The sequence below is a fragment of the Plecotus auritus genome, assembly GCF_963455305.1.
Source record: "Plecotus auritus genome assembly, chromosome: 6".
Lineage (NCBI taxonomy): Eukaryota > Metazoa > Chordata > Mammalia > Chiroptera > Vespertilionidae > Plecotus > Plecotus auritus.
In genome coordinates, this window is record NC_137773.1 from 94,442,090 (window position 1) to 94,462,237 (window position 20,148).

General features: G+C 41.2%; 2 protein-coding genes and 1 pseudogene across 3 annotated transcripts in view; 2 read left to right on the forward strand and 1 right to left on the reverse strand.

Moving 5' to 3' along the window:
* Positions 1–20,148, forward strand: part of LOC308251761 (olfactory receptor 7A10-like) — a gene marked incomplete at both ends in the record, with an annotated part of 299,707 nt that overhangs the window by 181,470 nt on the left and 98,089 nt on the right. The gene's annotated exons all lie outside the window — the stretch shown is intronic.
* On the forward strand, positions 431–3,365 carry LOC308250606 (olfactory receptor 7A5-like; annotated as a pseudogene). The gene is made up of 2 exons: positions 431–446; positions 2,423–3,365. The product of its transcript is annotated as an olfactory receptor 7A5-like (transcript).
* LOC308249726 (olfactory receptor 7A5-like) lies at positions 14,800–15,753 on the reverse strand (the record flags this gene model as incomplete). The annotated part of the gene is made up of 1 exon (XM_080671475.1): positions 14,800–15,753. One exon carries the CDS (start codon positions 15,751–15,753, stop codon positions 14,800–14,802), a length of 954 nt encoding a protein of 317 aa, XP_080527601.1.

Below are 20,148 nucleotides of genomic sequence, written 5' to 3' on the forward strand. Positions count from 1 at the left end.
ATAGCAGGAAATGGCTGTTTAAGCAGTTCTTGCATTTCTTGTATTGAATTCCAGATCTGTTTTACTGTGTCTCAAAATAAGACATGCCTTTTACATTGTTATCCAGCATTTTTGCACACACGCAAACACACACACACACACACACACACACACACACACACGCACGAGAGAACAAAGGGAGCCATGAAATGATTATATAAGTACCCTCACTGTGTATGACACACTCTAATACTTTCTTTTGTGCCTCCTTCATTACATTCTATTTCATTCTTACAACTGTAATCTGACACCCTAATGGGTCCTGATCTCAGAATATGGAGAACTTCCTCAAGCATGTCCTCCACACCTAACTTCATAGAATCCTGTTATAGAATACATGTTTATTCAGACACACTAAACTAAATCGAAGAGGAGAAACAAGTTGTATAACATGCTTTATGCCTCAGGTACTCACAGCATAGCAAGAAACAAAGACATGGGTGCCCTAACACTTAGATTAAGAGCATGAGAAAGTGACCTTTTCCTGTGCTAATGTTAGAAAAAGAAAAGGTTCATGAAGGAGAGGATCCATTCTCTCTGAAAGAGGAGTTGAACTTTGGAGGATGGAGTGGGGTGAAATATTTGTAAAGACCAGTGGGATGACCCCAAGCAGAGAAAAGCAAGCCCATAAAGGCTCTAAGCCCTGAGGCTGTGGTGTCAGGTGAAGCTGGAGTCAAGTAAAATGTTTAGGAGACCAGTGTGAGGGAGGCCAGGGCTCTGTGAGGGTGGAGCTGGCTGAAAGTTCACAGACACTTGAGCCACATGTTTGAAGCTATGGAATTTGGCTTCTATCTCCAGTGAGGTATCACTAGGGGAAGAATTTGATCAGAGAGTTCAATGATCAGCTTTAAAATTCACACTGAGCCAATGTGAATATTTGGCTAAACAGGTGCCCGCCTGTTAGATGGCAGAGATGACAGGGAACTGAAATATGTCTGTGGAATTGGACACCAAGAAGTTGGGAAGCAATAAATACATTTCAGAGGTAGAAGAAAATAATTAGCCTCATCCCATCATAGTGGTAACCATTCATTTACCAACAAGAAGGAAGTACACCAAGCTCTCTACACACAGTATATTGATTATCTGTTCACCATCATAAGCTGAAGGATACTATAATCCTCATCATCAGGTGAGGACATTAACAATTATTAAGCTGTAGCCCTAACCAGTTTGGCTCAGTGGATAGAGCATGGACCTGGGACTGAAGGATCAAGGACACATTTCTGGGGTGCGGGCTCGATCCCCAATAAGGGGTATGCAGAAGGCAGCCGATCAATGATCTTCTCTCATCATTGATGTTCTTATCTCTCTCTCCTTCTCCCTTCCTCTCTGAAATCAATGAAAATACATATTTTAGAAAAAGACAAAGAGAGAATCTTAAAAGCATTAAGAGAAAAGCAGTTAGTTACCTACCAGGGAGCACCCATAGGACTCTCAGCTGATTTTTCAACAGAAACGTTGCAGGCCAGTAGGGAGTGGTAAGAAATATTTAGTGATGAATATCAAGGACCTACAACCAAGAATACTCTACCCAGCCAAGCCACCATTTAGAATTGAAGGTCAAATAAAGAGCTTCACATACAAGAAAAAGCTAAAGGAGTTCATCACCACCAAAACAGTATTACAGGAAATGTTGATGGGTATTCTAAAGAAGAAGAAAAAGAGAAGGAAGGGAAAGAAGAATGAGGAAGAGAGGGAGGGAGGAGGATGAAGAGGAGGGGGAGGAAGAAAAGGAGGAGAAGAAAAAGATAGAAAATTTGAAGAATAGAATGGCAATAAAAACATATCTATCAGTACTTGAAACTAAAAATCAAGGTAAATGAACAAGGAATCTAATGAACAAAATAAACTGATGAATAAAATAGAACCAGAGGCACGGAAACATGGAATAGACTGAGGAATATCAGAGGGAAGGGGGAGAATACAGAAGAGATTAACCAAAGAACTTATATGCATATATGCATTACCTATGGACACAGACAATAGGATGGTGAAGGCCTGCGGTTGAGTGGGAACTGGATAAAGGGGGTAATGGAGTTAAAAAGGGAGGACATCTTTAATACTCTCAATAATAAAGATTTTAAAACAAATGAAGGAACAACAACAACAACAACAACAACAACAACAACAACAAAACACCTCTGTAGTCCATGGCCACTTTGGGGAAAAGGTCTGAAGAGGACAGAGATTCCTAATCAGAGATGTCATGGGTTGGGGTGTGTGTCTTAAAGGGGGATGATATGTTTAAAAAATAGAAATTGATCGCTTTACTGCAAAATATAATTGTAGCATTTCAATTGTGTTAGTAATAGCCAATTGTTTAAAAAATTATTGTGCTATTTTTTCTTTCCTACAAGTCACCTACACCACATGGGATGAGGCAATGATACCCTAATTTCAGAAATTCTTCTTCTGGGATTTTCAGAGGAACCAGCACTGCAGCCCCTCATATTTGGGCTTTTCATCTCCATATACCTGACTACTGTGTTGGGAAACCTGCTCATCATCCTGGCCGTCAGCTCAGACTCCCACCTCCATATATCCATGTACTTCTTCCTCTCCAACCTGTCCTTGGTAGACATCTGTATCACCTCCACCACCATCCCAAAGATGCTGGTGAACATCCTGACACAGAGCAGAGTCATCACCTGTAAATGTTGCATCACCCAGATGTATTTTTTCATACTATTTGCAGGGTTGGATGACATCCTCTTGACGAGGATGGCCTATGACCGCTTTGTAGCCATCCACCACCTCCTGCACTACATGGTCATCATGAACCCCCGGCTCTGTGGACTGCTGGTTCTGGTGTCCTGGATCATGAGTGCCCTGAATTCCCTATTACAAAGCATAATGTTATTGCAGCTGTCCTTTATACAGACTTTGAAATCGCCCACTGTTTTTGTGAAATCCAACAGGTTTTCCAACTTGCCTGTTCTAACACCTTTCTTAATAACATGGTGATTTATTTTGCAGCTATGCTACTAGGTGCTGGTCCCCTCGTTGGTATCATTTACTCTTACTCTAAAATAATGTCCTCCATTTGTGGAATCCCATCAGCGCAGGGGAAGAATAAGGCATTTTCCACCTGTGCATCTCACCTCTCAGTTGTCTCCTTATTTTATGGTACAGTCCTAGGAGTGTATCTCAGCTCTGCTGCTACCCACAGCTCACATTCAAATGCAGCAGCCTCAGTGATGTATGCTGTGGTCACACCCATGCTGAACCCCTTCATCTACAGTCTGAGAAACAAAGACATAAAGAGGGCCCTGAGAAGATTCTATAGGATGGCAGGTACAAAAGGGACAATCATCCTGAGGTAGAAAAAAATGCTCCAAGAAACCAGAAATTGAGATTCTTTCATCAGATTGTAGTTTTCAGATTTGTTCCTTGTATTCTGTCTGTGAATTTCCTTTGTTTGTTTCAACTCTTCTATACAATTTAAGTAACCATTTTATTAAGCTTTCTGCTTTGTCTGTTATATAGACAGTTATTCCCTTTGTCTATTTTTTTTTATCTTCACAAAGTTTTTTCCAAACTTGATCAGAAATATTTGTAAGTTTACATTTAATTCACTGGCAACATTGATGTCTTAACAATAATTTCTTCTCAAATGACTTATATCATTGTATGTAATTCGTTCTGTGTTCACCATGTGTACCTCATTCTTTGTACATCGGTACCTTAACTGATCTTCCTGATTTGCCAGGGGTCCTCAAACTACGGCCCGCGGGCCACATGCAGCCCGCCGAGGACATTTATCCGGCCCGCCGGGTGCCGCTGCCTGTCCTGCTTAGCAGCCGACTTGTCCCGGGCCCGCAGTGCGCATAGGAATTTGTTCGTAGTTTTTTTTAAAAACTATAGTCCAGCCCTCCAACGGTCTGAGGGACAGTGAACAGGCCCCCGTTTAAAAAGTTTGAGGATCCCTGCTAGACTTTATGATTGTTCCCTATAAGTCTCAGTCTATCGATAGTGATGCAATAGGCTAGGAATGCCTAGGCACTGGCCTGGGTCCTACAACTTGTTCCTCAGATCAGAGTCAATGTTGTGACTAGATCAGGGGTGGGCAAACTTTTTGACTCGAGCGCCACAATGGGTTCTTAAACTGGACCAGAGGGCCGGAACAAAAGCATGGATGGAGTGTTTGTGTGAACTAATATAAATTCAAAGTAAACATCATTACATAAAAGGGTACGGTCTTTTTTTTATTTTACTTCAATAGTTTTATTCATTTCAAACATTTTAACAAGAAGAATGTAAACACTAATTATTATAATTTGAAACTTCAAAAAATGGAGGAAACATAGCACAATAATATACCTTATATTGAAGATGGCGAAGGCAAAATAAAATTGCCTAACAAAGGAAAGGTACAAAAGCCTTTCAAATTAAACTTAAATATAATAAAATAATTTAAAACTAAAACAAATAGAAAAGAACAAAATGTGTAAACAGTAAATTAAACATTTTCTTTAGTGCAACTTCCAAATTATGCCCGTGGCGTAGATATAGATGGCAATGTAGATTGGGTTGAAAGGTTTTTGGTCTTTAAAACATCAACTTCAGTGGGAACAGTGTTGTTGGTCTCCTTTTTAGCTAATGCTTTGATACTGTGCTCTCCAGGGGCGTGTCTCCCTACATCACTATGATAACGTGTCTACGCATTCCCAGGGTGATGTTGGGGAACGTGTCCTCGGGCATTACAAGGAGCCTCTGGAAGATTGAGAGGTTGTTCCTTCTACTGAATGGGCGGATATAAATCCGCCCACTCAGAAGAAGGAGCTGCGGCTGTGTTTCCTGACGTTGCCATGTTAACACTGCTGCTGGTGAAGGAGCGGAGGGGAGAGCAAGAGAACCCTCCGCTCTTTTGGCTCCATGGGCAGGATAGAACAGCCGAATGGGCCGGATCCGGCCCGCGGGCCATAGTTTGCCCATGGCTGGACTAGATGGATCCTTATGGTCCTTATGATTTCAACAACCATCATGGAGCTATGAACATGTAAGTTTTATTACTCACAGGTCCAGCATGCCCAAATACCACATTGGAGAGTTGAAAATAGGACAGGGGAAGAAAAAGCAGACTCACCCCTGTGGTCCGTTATCTAGGTTACTCAGGGTTTTCTACAAGGGGAATTTCATAATATGTTAATCTTGTGTAAAAATCACAAAAATTCTGTGTTTAATTCCAAATAATATTTGCTTCCCAGATATATTCATTGTTTAATGTGAACTTCCCTTCCTTCCTTTGCTTGTATTGAAATTGCTTCTCATTAAAAATAAAATTGCATATATTTCAAGTTCCAAATCAAATTAAAAATAAAAGGAGAACTTCGTGGGTGGGGGCAGCATGAGTGTTTATGTAGTGGCACTGTCATACATCTGGCAATATGATTATCTAAGATGGATGTCCTTGAAAAACAGCTTAGTCAGGTACTTGTGCTACAAAAATGCTCCTGTATTTCATACATAATTTCCAGGTTTTATTGTCTTATTTAGCTGAGGGTCCAATTGTGGCAATTATAATAAGGACCATACATGTCCATCTAGTCACATAGGGATTGGTCTCAGAAAAACATAGTAAGACCCAAGCCAGTGCCCAGGCTTTCCTACCCTATTGCATCACTATCAATAGACTGAGACTTATAAGGAATAATCATGAACTACCATAGTTACTGGCAAAACGTGATTACCAAATATCTATCTCCCAGTGGAATCTACTTGGAAGCATACATGAGAGGCTCAGAGACAGAAAGAGACAGCGAGGTACCGTTTATATGACATTCTGAGCTGAAGATGAGGTAAAGCACCTGGAGCTACAGAAGGGAGGAAGGACACTGTAGGACAGTAAGAAGAAAAGATGCTCAGTAATTAGAAATTTGTCCTGCCCTAGATATAGGTCACAAAATGTTATCTCTGATGATAACTCTTACTATTGGCAAGACTCAAAATTTAAATTCTTTAAGGGAGAGGTAAAAGTTCCTATCTGGCAACTAAAGGGGAGCTCAGAGGCAATGTACAAAATAGAAGGTTTTTATAGGATAAAGGGAGGGGAAAGGAGTTATTAAAAACAGAAAAAAAGGATTATTTGGGGGCCATGACATCTTTTATTTGGGGAAAGAGTAGAGGAAGGATTTCTATCATACAGATTCCCTCTTCTTTCTGAGGGGGATGTGGAGGACCCATGTGACAGGTTACCTTACTGGTGCTTGACCAGAAACCAACGATGCTTGATTAAAATTAAGTTTCTTGGAGAGGTGGAAACTTCCATTAAATCCAGTATGAAATCTAGATTTAGCATCATGGGTTTGTCACTGGAGTGATGTCATTTTGGGCCTGTGGTTTTCTCTTTAACAATAGTATGGACATTAACAATATTAAACACAGAATATCCATAAATACAGAATATCTCTCCATTTATTTGTGCCTTTTTAAATATTTTTAGCAATGTTTTATACTTTATTTCTAGGTATTTAATTCTTTTTGATGCAATTAGAAATTGAATTGTTCTTTTAATATCTCTTCTAACTGTTCATATAGATGCAAAGAATTATTATACATTCATTTTGTATCATTGTTGAACCTGTTTATTGGTTCTAAGAAATTTTTTAAATAATTCATTGGGAGTATAATAATATAAAATAAACTGAACATAGTTAACAGCAATATTTCTGAGTTAAAGGAGTTATGCAAAAATTAAGAGTACATACTGCACAGGTTCATATACATAACTCAAAAACATAAAAGCTATAATATGTTTGTTATATAATTGTAAAAAATGTAATTAGCCCGATCCTCTGTTTCCTTATTTCTGCTGGTGATGTGGAATAATAAACCTAATGCCAGTAGATATTGGTAGAAATAAATAAAATGTTTTTTAAACTTAGAGTATGTCTAATAACTCTTCCATAGGTAGGAATTGTATGTACATATACATGTATGTACATTGTATGTGATTTTCTTTCAAATAAACACAACACACAAAGACATAACACAGACACACTAATATTCTCACCTTTAATGTTGAAAGAAAATTTTAAAGAAACTTGGTGACAATAGAAATTACAGAATGAAAGATTAAATTAATATGAAACTAAAATAATTTAGAAATTTAGATACGACGAAGTAACGTAGAAGGTTGACCTTAATTTTAGTAACGAATTACATTTCCTACATTAACACACAAAGACCTCAAAGTCAGAACCACATTTACTTCTGTAACTCAAGAGTTTGTCCACCAGGCACCAGATGAGTCACACATAGTGAACATGAGATTTGTAGTGGAGAGATTAGATTCACCTTATTGGTAACACCGTGCAAGGAGAATGGGAAAGCTAGTGCTCAAAACTTGAACTCCTGGTTCCTTTACTGGCAGTTGGTTTTAAAGGGTGAAATTGGGGTTTGGGGTCTTCAATGGGTGATCAGCTCATGTGATCAGCTCATTGTAACATCAACTCCAACTTCTGATTGGTTGGAGTTGATGTTACAATGATATACCTTAGGAATTGTGATCATCAGTCATCCAATGTCAGCTAGTCTGGGGTTTATGAGACTGTGGTCCATGAGAGTCACTGGTTTTCTACCTGGTGGAACATTTTAGTTCTTATAAAACCAACTCAAGGTATATGTCACTATGTTATCACAGATTCCAGAGGGGGGACTAGTGCCACAAGACCCTGACTGATGTCTGAAAAAGTCACTTTGGTGAATATAAGGAAAAGGTACTCAGGTCTGTTTCCTTGCAAATGAGACATTGTGGGTAGGATCTTTGGTTGAGAAGGGATTCTGGCTTGGTTTCAATTTTATGAAATTGGGAATTCACAAGATCTGCTAATGGAGCAGAATCACCAAACTGACTTTAGATTTTTTTTCTTCCACTTAATGTGAAATTTCAACACAAATGCCTTTACCAAGGAAGCTAATAGACTAGATTAACAATGATGGGGATTGATTGCATCAATGACCCCTGTCAATGGACTCCTTGTATTCTCTCACTTTGCAATATGACCTTCACCCCTATAACAGATTGAGTTTGTTTGCCCACCACTTGAATCTTATGGGTTTCTTTGACCAGAATAATGTGGTAGAAGTGATGTTGGGCTAATTCTGAGCCTTGCACACATCTGTCTCTTGGAATACAGCCATGGCTGTGTAAACAAGCCCAGACCATCTGGAATAAGCCTCCAGCTCCAGTGTGCCTGCTGAAGCCACTAGACAAGCCTATCACCAGTCAATGCAAAACTGTGTGAGAGACTCATCCAATGTCAGCTGAGCCACTGCCCTGACCAGAAGCATAACAGAGACCAGATCTGCCCAGTTACCCCTATTTACACACTTTAAGTTGTGGAGTAGTGAGACAATTTGATACATGAAAATCACTAACTGGCACAATAACTTTATTAATTAAAATTGAGAAAATTTAGGAAGCAGAAGGTTAAGCAAATTGCCCAAGGTCACAAAGCTAGTAAGTGCTGAAACTGGGGCACGAACACAGGCTACTAGCTCCAGAGTCTGCTCAACTAATCAGTATTCGTTCGTCTGCTGCTGCTATAGCAGTGCATGAAAAAGTGTTCTTATTTCTAAGATATCATTCCACCAATTATGCAAGCACATTCAGAGGCAGATCCAAACCTGGGGCAACTGATTAGCCCCTACTATGGCCACCTTGACCAGTTATGAGACCAGCAAGATCTCAACCTAGCTGGATGTGAGGCACTTTATATGTATCAGTCAGTAGCATTTAGAAATAGAATTCCACTGTCTTAACTCCTGAGGGCTGAAGAGTCATTTTGTCACAAAAATAAAACAAACCTAAAATTTGAAACCACATAAGACCCTGATTAACCAAAGCAATCTGAGAAAGCATAACAAAGCTGGAGGCAACCCATTCCTTCATTTCAAACTATATTATAAAGCTACTAGAGGCCTGGTGCGTGAAGATTTATGCAAGAATGGGCCTTCTTTCCCCTGGCTGCCAGCACTGCCTTTGCTCTGGTGTGAGCCACCTTTTCACTCAGGCCCTGAGCCGCCTTTACACCTTAGCACACTTCCCAGAGGCCCAGAGTGGCTGGGGCGGTGCAGAACACCTGTGTCATCACCATGGTGACAATGCAAGCATCCCCCCTAGCCCTGCCCTCCCAGCCACTCAGCACCTGTGTATGCAAATTAACCCAGCATCTTTGTTGGGTTAATTTTCGTATGCACTCCTGATTGGCTGCTGGTCGTTGTGAAAGTATGGTCAATTTGCATCTTACTCTTTTATTAGTGTAGATCAGGGGTCCTCAAACTTTTTAAACAGAGGGCCAGTTCACTGTCCTTCAGACCGCTGGAGGGCCAGACTATAGTTTTAAAAAAAAAACTCTGAGGAGAAACCAAGATGGCGGCATAGGTAAGCACCTAAACTGCTGCCTCGCACAACAATTTCAAAACTACAACTAAAAGACAGAACGGACACCATCCAGAACCACAGGAAAGCTGGCTGAGTGAAAATTCTACAACTAGAAGGAAAGAGAAAAGCTCACAGAGAATTGGAGGTACGGCAAAGGGTCTTTGTGCACGCAGAGAGGAAGGGTGGCTGAGAGCCTGGCTGACTTTCTCTGGTGGAAGGGGGAAGGAAGCCCCCGACCGCACTGAACCCCAGTTCTGACTGCACTGAACCCCAGTTCCGGGCGAGCCCCTGGGGACCCATGCTCTTGTGAGGGGAATCTGGACTCTCGGGCGGAGACTCGGGAGCCGGGGAAGGCGGAGGACTGAAAGCATGCGCGTGCCAGTGCGCACAAAGGCTGCGGAGGTTGCCACAGGCTTTCCCTAGTGGAAGGGAGTCTGAGGTTCCTGACTGCACTGGGCCCCAGTTCTGACTGCACTGAACCCCAGTTCCAGGCGAGCCCCTGGGGACCCACGCTCTTGTGGGGGGAGTCTGGACTCTCCAGCGGACACTCGGGAGCCGGGGAAGGCGGAGGACTGAAAGCGTGCACGTGCGTGCAAGGGTAAGGCTGACAGGAAGCCAAGACTGAGACTCTACCCCATACAAGCTGAGCACAGAGGCTATTGCAATTTGGCAAGTCTAATCCTATAAGGCTGTCTCCAGCACCAAACTTCTCCCAGCATAGACACAGCTGATCCTTACAGCCAACTGGCCTGGAGGTCAATTCTTCTCAGTGATACCAACAACAATCAAGACTTAATTACAATAAGGCTGTACACACAGTCCACAAAGGGGTGCACCAAGAGTGTCCACCTCAGGTTAACTGGGGAGGCAGACCCACTGGGCCATATTGGAAACCTAGCACACAAATCTACCTTACCAACTCAGGGAAGCAGTGAAAATGCGGCGTCAAAGAATCAGATCACAAACGAAAGAAATGGAGGAAAACAAATGACTGGATATAGAATTCAAAACCACGGTTATAAGGCTTTTTAAGAATATCCTAGAAAAGGCTGATAATTATAATGAGACCCTCAAAGATATGAAAAAGGACCAACTAGAAATTAAACATACACTGACTGAAATAAAAAATATTATACAGAGATCCAAAAACAGACAAGAAGAACACAAAAATCAAGTCAAAGAATTGAAATACAAAGAAGCAAAAAACACTCAACCAAAAAAGCAAAAAGCAAAAAAAAAAAAATTCAAAAAGTTGAAGATAGTGTAAGAAGACTCTGGGACAACTTCAAGCGTACCAACATCAGAATTATGGGGGTGCCAGAAGAAGAGAGAGAGCAAGATACTGAAAACCTATTTGAAGAAATAATGACTGAAAACTTCCCCCACCTGGTGAAAGAAATAGACTTACAAGTCCAGGAAGCGCACAGAACCCCAAACAAAAGGAATCCAAAGAGGACCACACCAAGACACATCATAATTAAAATACCAAGAGCAAAAGACAAAGAGAGAATATTAAAAGCAGCAAGAGAAAAACAGTTAATTACCTACAAGGGAGCACCCATACGACTGTCAGCTGATTTCTCAACAGAAACTATGCAGGCCAGACGGGAGTGGCAAGAAATTTTCAATGTGATGAATAGCAAGAACCTACAACCAAGATTACTCTACCCAGCAAAGCTATCATTCAGAATTGAAGGGCAGATAAAGAGCTTCACAGATAAGAAAAAGCTGAAGGAGTCCATCACCACCAAACCAGTATTATATGAAATGCTGAAAGGTATTCTTAAAGAAGAGGAAGAAGAAAAAAGTAAAGAGAAAAATTATGAACAACAAATACATATCTATTAACAAGTGAACCTAAAAATCAAGTGAATTAAAAACCTGAGGAACAGAATAATCTGGTGAATATAATAGAATCAGGGGCATAGAAAGGGAGTGGACTGATAATTCTCAGGGGGAAAGGGGTATGGGGGCGGTTCATGAAGTGACTGGACAAAAATCATACACCTATGGATGAGGACAGTGGGGGGGAGGTAAGGGCAGAAGATGGGGTGGGAACTGGGTGGAGGGGAGCTATGGGGGGAAAAAGGAGAAATAATTGTAATAATCTGAATAAAGATTTATTTAAAAAAAAAAACTATGAACAAATTCCTATGCGCACTGCGGGTCAGGGATGAGTCGGCTGCTAAGCAGGACAGGCAGCGGCACCCGGCAGGCCAGATAAATGTCCTCGGCAGGCTGCATGTGGCCCACGGGCCGTAGTTTGAGGACGCCTGTAGATAGTAATGAAAGCAATATAGTACTGGTATAAAAACAGACACATAGATCAACTGAAAAGATTAGAGGGCCAAGAAATAAACCCACACACATATGGTCCTTAATTTAGGAGAAAGGAACCAAGAATGTTAAATGAGGAAAGGACAGTATCTCCAATAAACTGTGCTGGGGAAACGGGTCAACCACAGGCAAAAGAATGAAACTGGGTCATTATTGTAAGGGTTCAGAATGAGTCACGCCAAGACATGTACTTGGATCATTTTTGAGCTGAAGGCAACTGAGACCTTGAGAGTCCAAGGGAAACTTTTACTTCTCCCTTAAAGAATTTAAGTTTTGGGTCTTTCTTATAATAAGAGTTATCATCAGAGAAAACATTTATGACCTATACCAGTATATAGGGCAGAGCAAATTTCTAATTACTGAACATCTGCTCTTCTCATTGTCCTGCAATGTCCTTCCTTCCTTCTGAAGCCTCAGGAGCTTTACCTCATCTTTAGCTCAGAATGTCACATATACACTACCTCACTGCTCTTCCTGTCTCTGAACCTCTCACGGATGTTCCCACGTAGGTTCCACTGGGAGAGAGATATTTGATAATCCATTTTTGCCAGTAACTGTGGTAGCTTTTCAGGATTCTCAGTTAATTACAACACTGAAACCTGGAAATTAGGTATAAAGTACAGTAGCGTGTTTGACTAAGCTTTTGTTTCAAATACATCCATCACAAATAATCATATTGCCAGATGCATGACACAGCTACTATGTAAGCAATCATATTGCCCTCACCCATGAAGTTCCCCTTTTATTTTAAATTTAATGATTTTGTTTTGGAATAATTAATATATGGAATTTTATTCTTAATTAGAAACATTTTCAAAACAAGCAAAGGGAGGAACTTCACATTAGACAATATATATATCTAGGAAGCAAAGTTCATTTGAAATTACACACAGGAACAGACATAGAATTTGTGTGATATTTACACAAGATTTAACATGTTATAAATTCCCCTTTTGAAAACCCTGAGTAACCTGACAACTGGCCACATGAATGACCCTGCTTTTCTTTCCACTGCCTCAATTCCTGCTCTTAGGTTTCAAATAAAAATCAAACCCAAAATATATAAAGTACTCATACAACTCAACAAAAGGAAGACAAACAGCCCAATCAGAAAATGGGTGGAAGACCTAAATAGATACTTCTCCCAAGAAGGACGCACAAACGGTCAAGAGTCATATGAAAAAATCCTCAATGTCATTAATCATCAGAGAGATGCAAATTAAACCACAATGAGGTGCCTCCTCACACCTGCCATAATGGTTACTAACAATAAATCAACTAACAGCAAGTCCTTGTAAGGATGTGGAGAAAAGGGAACCCTAGTACACTGCTGGTGGGAATACAGACTGGTGCAGCCACAGTGGAAAACAGTGTGGAGTTTCCTCAAAAAAAAAAAAAAAAAATGGAACTGCCATTTGACGCAGTGATCCCACTTCTAGGAATATAACCTAAGAAGCCTGCAACACTAATAAGAAAGAATAAGTACCTCTATGTTCATAGCAGTGTTATTTACAATAGCTAAGATCTGGCGACAGCCCACGTGCCCATCCATTGAAGAATGGATAAAAACAACAACAATGGTGCATTTATACAATGGAATACTATGCAGTTGGAAAAAGAAGGATCTCTTACCTTTGAAATAGCATGGAGGTGCCTGGAGAGTATTATGCTAAATGAAATAAGTCAGTCAGAGAAATTTTTGAACAAAATAAAGTGCCAAACAAAATAGATCCAGAGACATGGAAGAATGCAGCAGACTGTGGATCTTCAGAGGGAAGGGAAGGGGAGGCGGAAATTCACCAAAGAACTTATATGGATATATGAATAACCCATGGACACAGATAATAGAGGGGCAAGGCACAGGATGGGAAGTTTTGGGAGAGGAGGGAGTGGGGTCAATGGAGGGAAAAAAGGACATCTGTAACACTTTCAATAATAAAGATACATTTAAAAAAATCAAACCCACAAAACCATAGCCATCCTGCCTTTGGTCCCCAGTAGAGGCAGAGTCCTTCAGCCCAAGCCCATTTCTCTCTCTCTCTTTCACACACATACACACATGCATACACACAGCTTCCTGTGTGGCTTTTGGGCATACAGGACCTGTGAGTAATAAACCTTAAGTTTTCATAGTTCCATGATGGTTATTGTAATTATAGTAAGGACCACAAGAGTCCATCCACGCAGGACATTGACTCTGGTCTGAGGAACAACTAGTAGGAACCAGGCCAGTACCCAGGCATTCCTATCCTATTGCATCACTATTAATAGACTGAGACTTATAGGGAACAATGATAAAATCTATAATATCAGGAAGAGCAGTTAAGGTACCAATGTACAGAGAATGAGGGACACGTGGTGAAAACTGAGGTTTAAGATTTTATGGAATGAAATTATACAATGGATTAGGTAGCCAAGTGCAGTTTTTCTACATGAGTAATACCACTTATTACTCTTCTACCTACAAAACAGAACAAATTACTTACAATGATATATGTCATTTGAGAAGAAATTTTTCTTAAGACATCAATGTTTCTAGTGAAGTAAATGAAAACTTCTCACTATTTCTGACCAAGATTGGAAAATACTTTGGGAAGGTTAAAAAAAGACAAAGGGAAAACTGTCTATATAACAAAGCAGGAAGATTAATAAAATGGTTACTTAAATTGTATAGAGAAGTTGAAACAAACAAAGGAAATTCAAGGACAGAATAAAAGGAACAAATCTGGCCCGGCCTATGTTTCTCAGTGGCTGAGCATCAACCTATGAACCAGGAGGTCACCATAGGATTTCTGGTCAGGACACATGCCCAGGTAGTGGGTTCCATTCTGAGGAGGGGATATGCAGGTGGCAGCTGATTAATACTGTACTTTCATCATTGATGTTTCTATCTCTCTCTCCCTCTCCCTTCCTCTCTGAAATCAATAAAAATATATTTTAAAAAACCATAAGGAACAAGTCTAAAAAACACAATGTGATTAAAGAATCACAATTTCTGGTTTTTAGTTCTGTAGCCCCAAAACTATGGGCACTTTTTACCTTGAGATGATTGTGCCCTTTGTACCTGCCATCCCATAGAATCCTTTCAGAGCCCTCTTTATGTCCTTGTTCCTGAGACTGTAGATGAAGGGGTTCAGCATGGGTGTGACCACGGTGTACATCACTGAGGCTGCTGCACTTGAATGTGAGCTTTGGGCAGCAGCAGAGCTGAGATACACTCCTATGCTTGTTCCATAAAATAAGGAGACAACTGAGAGGTGAGATGCACAGGTAGAAAATGCCTTATACTTCCCTTCAGACGATGAGATTGCACGTATGGAGGACACTATCTTAGAGTAAGAGTAAATGATGCCAGTGAGGGGACCACCACCCAGTAGCACAGCTACAAAATACATCACCATGTTATTAAGAAAGGTGTCAGAACAGGCAAGTTGGACCACCTCTTTGAGTTCACAAAAATAGTGCGGGATTTCCAAGTTTGTACAGAAGGACAAAGGCAACACAATTAAACTTTGTACCAAGGAATTCAGGGCACCCATGATCCAGGACACCAGAACTAGCAGTCCACATACCCGGGAGTTCATGATGACCATATAGTGCAGGGGGTGACAGATGGCCACATATCTGTCATAGGCCATTACAGCTAGAAGGAAGTCATCCAGTCCTGCAAAGCATATGAAAAAATACATCTGTGTGATGCAGGCTTCATAGGTGATGACTCTGCTCTGTGTCTGGATGTTCCACAGCATCTTTGGGATGGTGGTCGAAGTGAAACAGATGTCTACCAAGGACAGGTTGGAGAGGAAGAAGTACATGGGTGTGTGGAGGTGGGAGTCTGAGCTGACGGCCAGGATGATGAGCAGGTTTCCCAACACAGTGATCAGGTACATGGGGAGGAAAAGCCCAAATATGAGGGGCTGCAGTGCTGGTTCCTCTGAAAATCCCAGAAGAAGAAATTCTGAAATCAGAGTATCATTCCCAGGTCCCATGGGGTGGAGGCGACTAGTAGGAAAGAAAAAATAGCATGATTCGTTTTTAAATAATGGCCATTACAAGCACAGTTTAAATGCTACAATTATATTTTGTAATAAAGCAACAATAGTTATTTTTTGTACATATCATCCTCATGACATCTCTGATTAGGAATTCCTGTCTTCCTCAATCTTTGTTTCCAAGGTGCTCATGGATTACACTGTTTTCATGAGAAATGCTTTCATGCACTTGAGGAATATTTATTGACATTTCCCGTCTGTAGGGAAAGTGTACAGGATGCTCAGAAACAAAATTCTTAGAATAATGATAGTTAAAGAACACATACAATATAATGTACAGTATATGTCATATACCAAGTTAGATGGTGTCATGTGGATAAAAAAAGAAAGCAGGTATAAAAGAGAGTAGATGGGTGTTATTTTATACTGGGAGTTCAGGAAGCCCTGCAAACAAGGTGACAATGGAACAGAGACCTCAAGGAAGACAGAGAGGGTGACATGAGGTATTTGGGGTGGTGGTTAAGTAGGAAAAGAGGTAGTGCAAAAGCCCTGAGATGACACTTGATATAGGTGTTAAAGACTCAAAAAGGACACAGAATGGTGAAATAGAATAGAGTCAAGGAGGCACAAAAGAAAATATTAGAGTGCATCATACATAGTGAGGGTATGTGGTTCCCTTTGTTCAGGTGTGTGTGTGTGTGTGTGTGTGTGTGTGTGTGTGTGTGTGTGTGTTTCTGTGTTTGTGTGCAAAAGTTGCTATCACAATGTAAAAGGCATGTCTTGTTTAGGGACACAGTAAAAATAATCTGGAATTCAATGCAATAAATGCACGAACAGTGTAAAAGGCCAGTTCCTGCTAATGATGGAAAAATAATAGGAGTGCAGAGCCCACCAGAGAGCCAGGTGCACTGGTTCTGGCACTTGATCCATGGCACCTGGTCGTCCGTGAGCATTCTCTGAGATCTCCTTCTACTCACTCTTGTGCTGATAGAGAAAGACCCACAGAATGTAAGAAGAGTTCCCAGGTCCATCAGGCACTAGCTGGATAAGAGTGAATTAGAACTCACAGCTCCCTGACTCTAAGTCAGTGCTTTTCTACTCTGCAAGGCTGCCTCACTCTGTCAATGCTTCACAAAGAAAAGGAAATGTGAAGGTTGAAATAGAAAGAATCCTGAGAGCTGAGCAGATAGAACGGAGGGGTCAATTCCTGCTATGGGAGGAGAGAGTCATGGAATTGTGTTCTGAGATGGTGAGAAGAAAGCGGCTGAGCCAAAACCGGTTTGGCTCAGTGGATAGAGCATCAGCCTGCGGACTCAAGGGTCCCGGGTTCGATTCCGGTCAAGGGCATGTACCTTGGTTGCGGGCACATCCCCAGTAGGGGGCGTGCAAGAGGCAGCTGATCGATGTTTCTCTCTCATCGATTTTTCTAACTCTCTATCCCTCTTCCTTCCTCTCTGTAAAAAAAAAAAAATAAAAAAAATATATAAAAGAAAGCGGCTGAGAAGGAATAAGTTGTTAGAAACCCTTCAGAGCTAAGGACACCAAATGTGCTGGATCTTGAGTCCATCCCTTTCACTATTTCTCAGCCTGACTGTTCCCCAGAAGACATGGTTATTACAAGCTTTACTTCTCCCCACAATGCTTTCCCACAGTGCTCACTCTGGCACCCCCAATGGCATCACTCACTGGATTTGGCTCTACTGGTCCTTCCTTCCTTGGACAATTGATGTGGATAGGGCAAAAAGTTGAGGTGAAGTTCTGGTTTTCCAGAGCAGTTGAACATCTTAGAGAGGCACAGAGAGGATGCTTTTAGCCTGTGTCTGAGGAGCTGCAGGTGAGTCTGCAGAAGGAGGTCCAGAGGCTTAATTCTCAGAGCTCCTCATTAAATGAACTGATTTACTGTTGCTCAGTTCTCTAAGCAATTCAGCTCCCTTGAAACCAAGTGGCCATAAATAGAAGGCAACTTTTCTGCCAGTTCAGTCTCCATGGGTTCACCTTGGGGGCCAGATGCATATTCAATTCCTACTGATGGGTCCACCTCCCCTAGAATAAACATCTCCACAGGGTATGTAAGCGTTCATGCAGGACACCTGGACAGGTTAGCATCTTGAGCTTGTGAGTCACACTGAGTGTTCGACTCAGAGATTTAGTGATGTCCCTGACCACACCCATGCCAAATAGGAACCTCCCAGAAACTTCTCTTTGACCTCAACTATGAAAACCAGAGATTGATTCTGAGGATGCACTTGATGGGGGGTAAATTATTTTGGCTTCAGAGATAGAGTTTTCTTTGTACAAGTTCTCTAGACCCAATTATTCCATTTTTTCCTCTGGGTTAAAGGCATTCATATCTTTAAACTCATATAGGTACATATTTTTTTTCTGGCCAGCGAGGCTATTCAGAGCATTCCTTTATGACGGGAAAGAGTACTTTGAATATAAAATCAGTACCTGATAGTGACTTAGAGCAGTCACTGCCAAACATATTTTTAAAGAACTAGATAAGTTTATTATTGGACCATCAGTGTTCTGTTGCAGCTGCTTAACTCTGCCATTGTAGTGTGAAAGCACTTGTTGACAATACCCAATGGATGAGCTTGGCTGTAGGTATTTATTTTCTGTGGATTCTGTAACAACTAAGTCCCAACTGGGTGGCTTAAAACAACATGAATTTATTTCATCAGGTTCTTGATGCCAGAAGTCTAAACTCCGTGTGTCAGAAAGGCTGCACTCCCTGTAGAGGCTCCAAGGGAGGCTGTGCTCCTTGCCTCACCCTGCTATTAGTGCCTCCAAGCATCCCTGAGCTTTGTGGCTGCATCACTCCAATCTCAGGAGACATAGGGTCTCCTTTTCTCTGTGCCTCTCCACTGTATATCTTATAAGGAGCCTGGTCATTGGTTTTAGGGTCCAATTGGCTAATCCAGGATGATTTCATCTTGAGATCCTTAATTACTTCTAGAAAGAGCCATTTTTCAAATAAGGTCACAATTACAGTTACTGGGAGTTAGAATGTAGACATACCTTTAAAGGGCTACCATCACCCTATTGATAAAACCTCTTTACAAAAACAGGCTTTGGGTGGGATTTGCTCTTAGGAAGTACTTTGCTGACCCCTGATTTAAGTGTGTAGATTCAGACTCGGGAAGTAAGTAAATCAGATACCAAACTGTAAAATTAAAAGTAAAGTTAAGCCCTAACTGGTTTGGCTCAGTGGAAAGAGCATCAGTCTGGGGACCCAAAGGTTCCAGGTTTGATTCCAGTCAAAGGCACATGCCTGGGTTGCGGGCTCGGTCCAACGTGCAAGAGGCAGCCAATCAATGATTCCCGCTCATCATTGATGTTTCTATCGCTCTTCCTCTCCCTTCCTCTCTGGAATGAACAAAAATATATTTTTTTAAAAAAAGAAGAGTTAAATCTGGCTTCTTTTCTGCTGGTGGGAAGCTCCAGGAAATTTATATCACACGGGCTCTGCTCAGTCTCCACAGACCTTGGCTGAAGTAACTGTCAGACCCATTCAGCATCCTGACTTTCCTCCCAATATGACTCTCCCTATGCCAGTGTCCATTAAAGTCAACCTGAAGTACCTCAAAACTTAGCTCTAGGAGAACTTAGCTGAGTGGAGGCTCAGCCAGGAGCTGTCCTTGGTTTCTGCTGATGGTTCCAATAACCTAACAAGCAATTCTCTTATGAAGGCACCTTTCAAATCTATAGGATAGTGTAAGGAGTGCAGACTACCTGATTTAAATTATAAACAGAAGCAGTCCACCCGTGAAAGCCATGAGCCTCTATCAGACCTGACAAGAAAATATTTGAGAAATCTGCTTGAACTTCATACAGAGGACAAATGCCTGCTACTATCATGTATGTGATCACTGTTCTGAAATTTCAAACCAATGCAACCAAAGGAAAAAAAAAAAGCAATAGTAGGCTCAGGTCTTGGGTAAAAGTAAAATAATCATATTTTCAGATGATAAAATAGGCTACCTAAAATGCAGAAGAAGGCTATTGCAACTAAGAAGTATTTTTATCAGTCTAAATTTAAAAAACAAGCAGGTATTGCCCAGCCGGTGCTGCTCAGTGATTGAGCATCAACCCATGAACCAGAAGGTCATGGTTGGATCCCTCATCAAGGCACATGCCTGGGTTGTAGGCCTGAGTATCTGAAACAAATGTCCCCCTCTGGGTCTTTGCACTGACTCTTCCCACAGCCCGGCACACACTTCCCCCAGATAACTTCCTGACTCCCACTCTGTCTTCCTCTAGGACTCTGTTCAAATATCACTTTGCGGGTCTTTCTGAACTCTCAGTAAAATACAACACCTCTATTCAAATTACTTTATGCCTGCTTTTGCTTTTTATAGTATCTGTCACTATCTGACAGAGCATATGTTT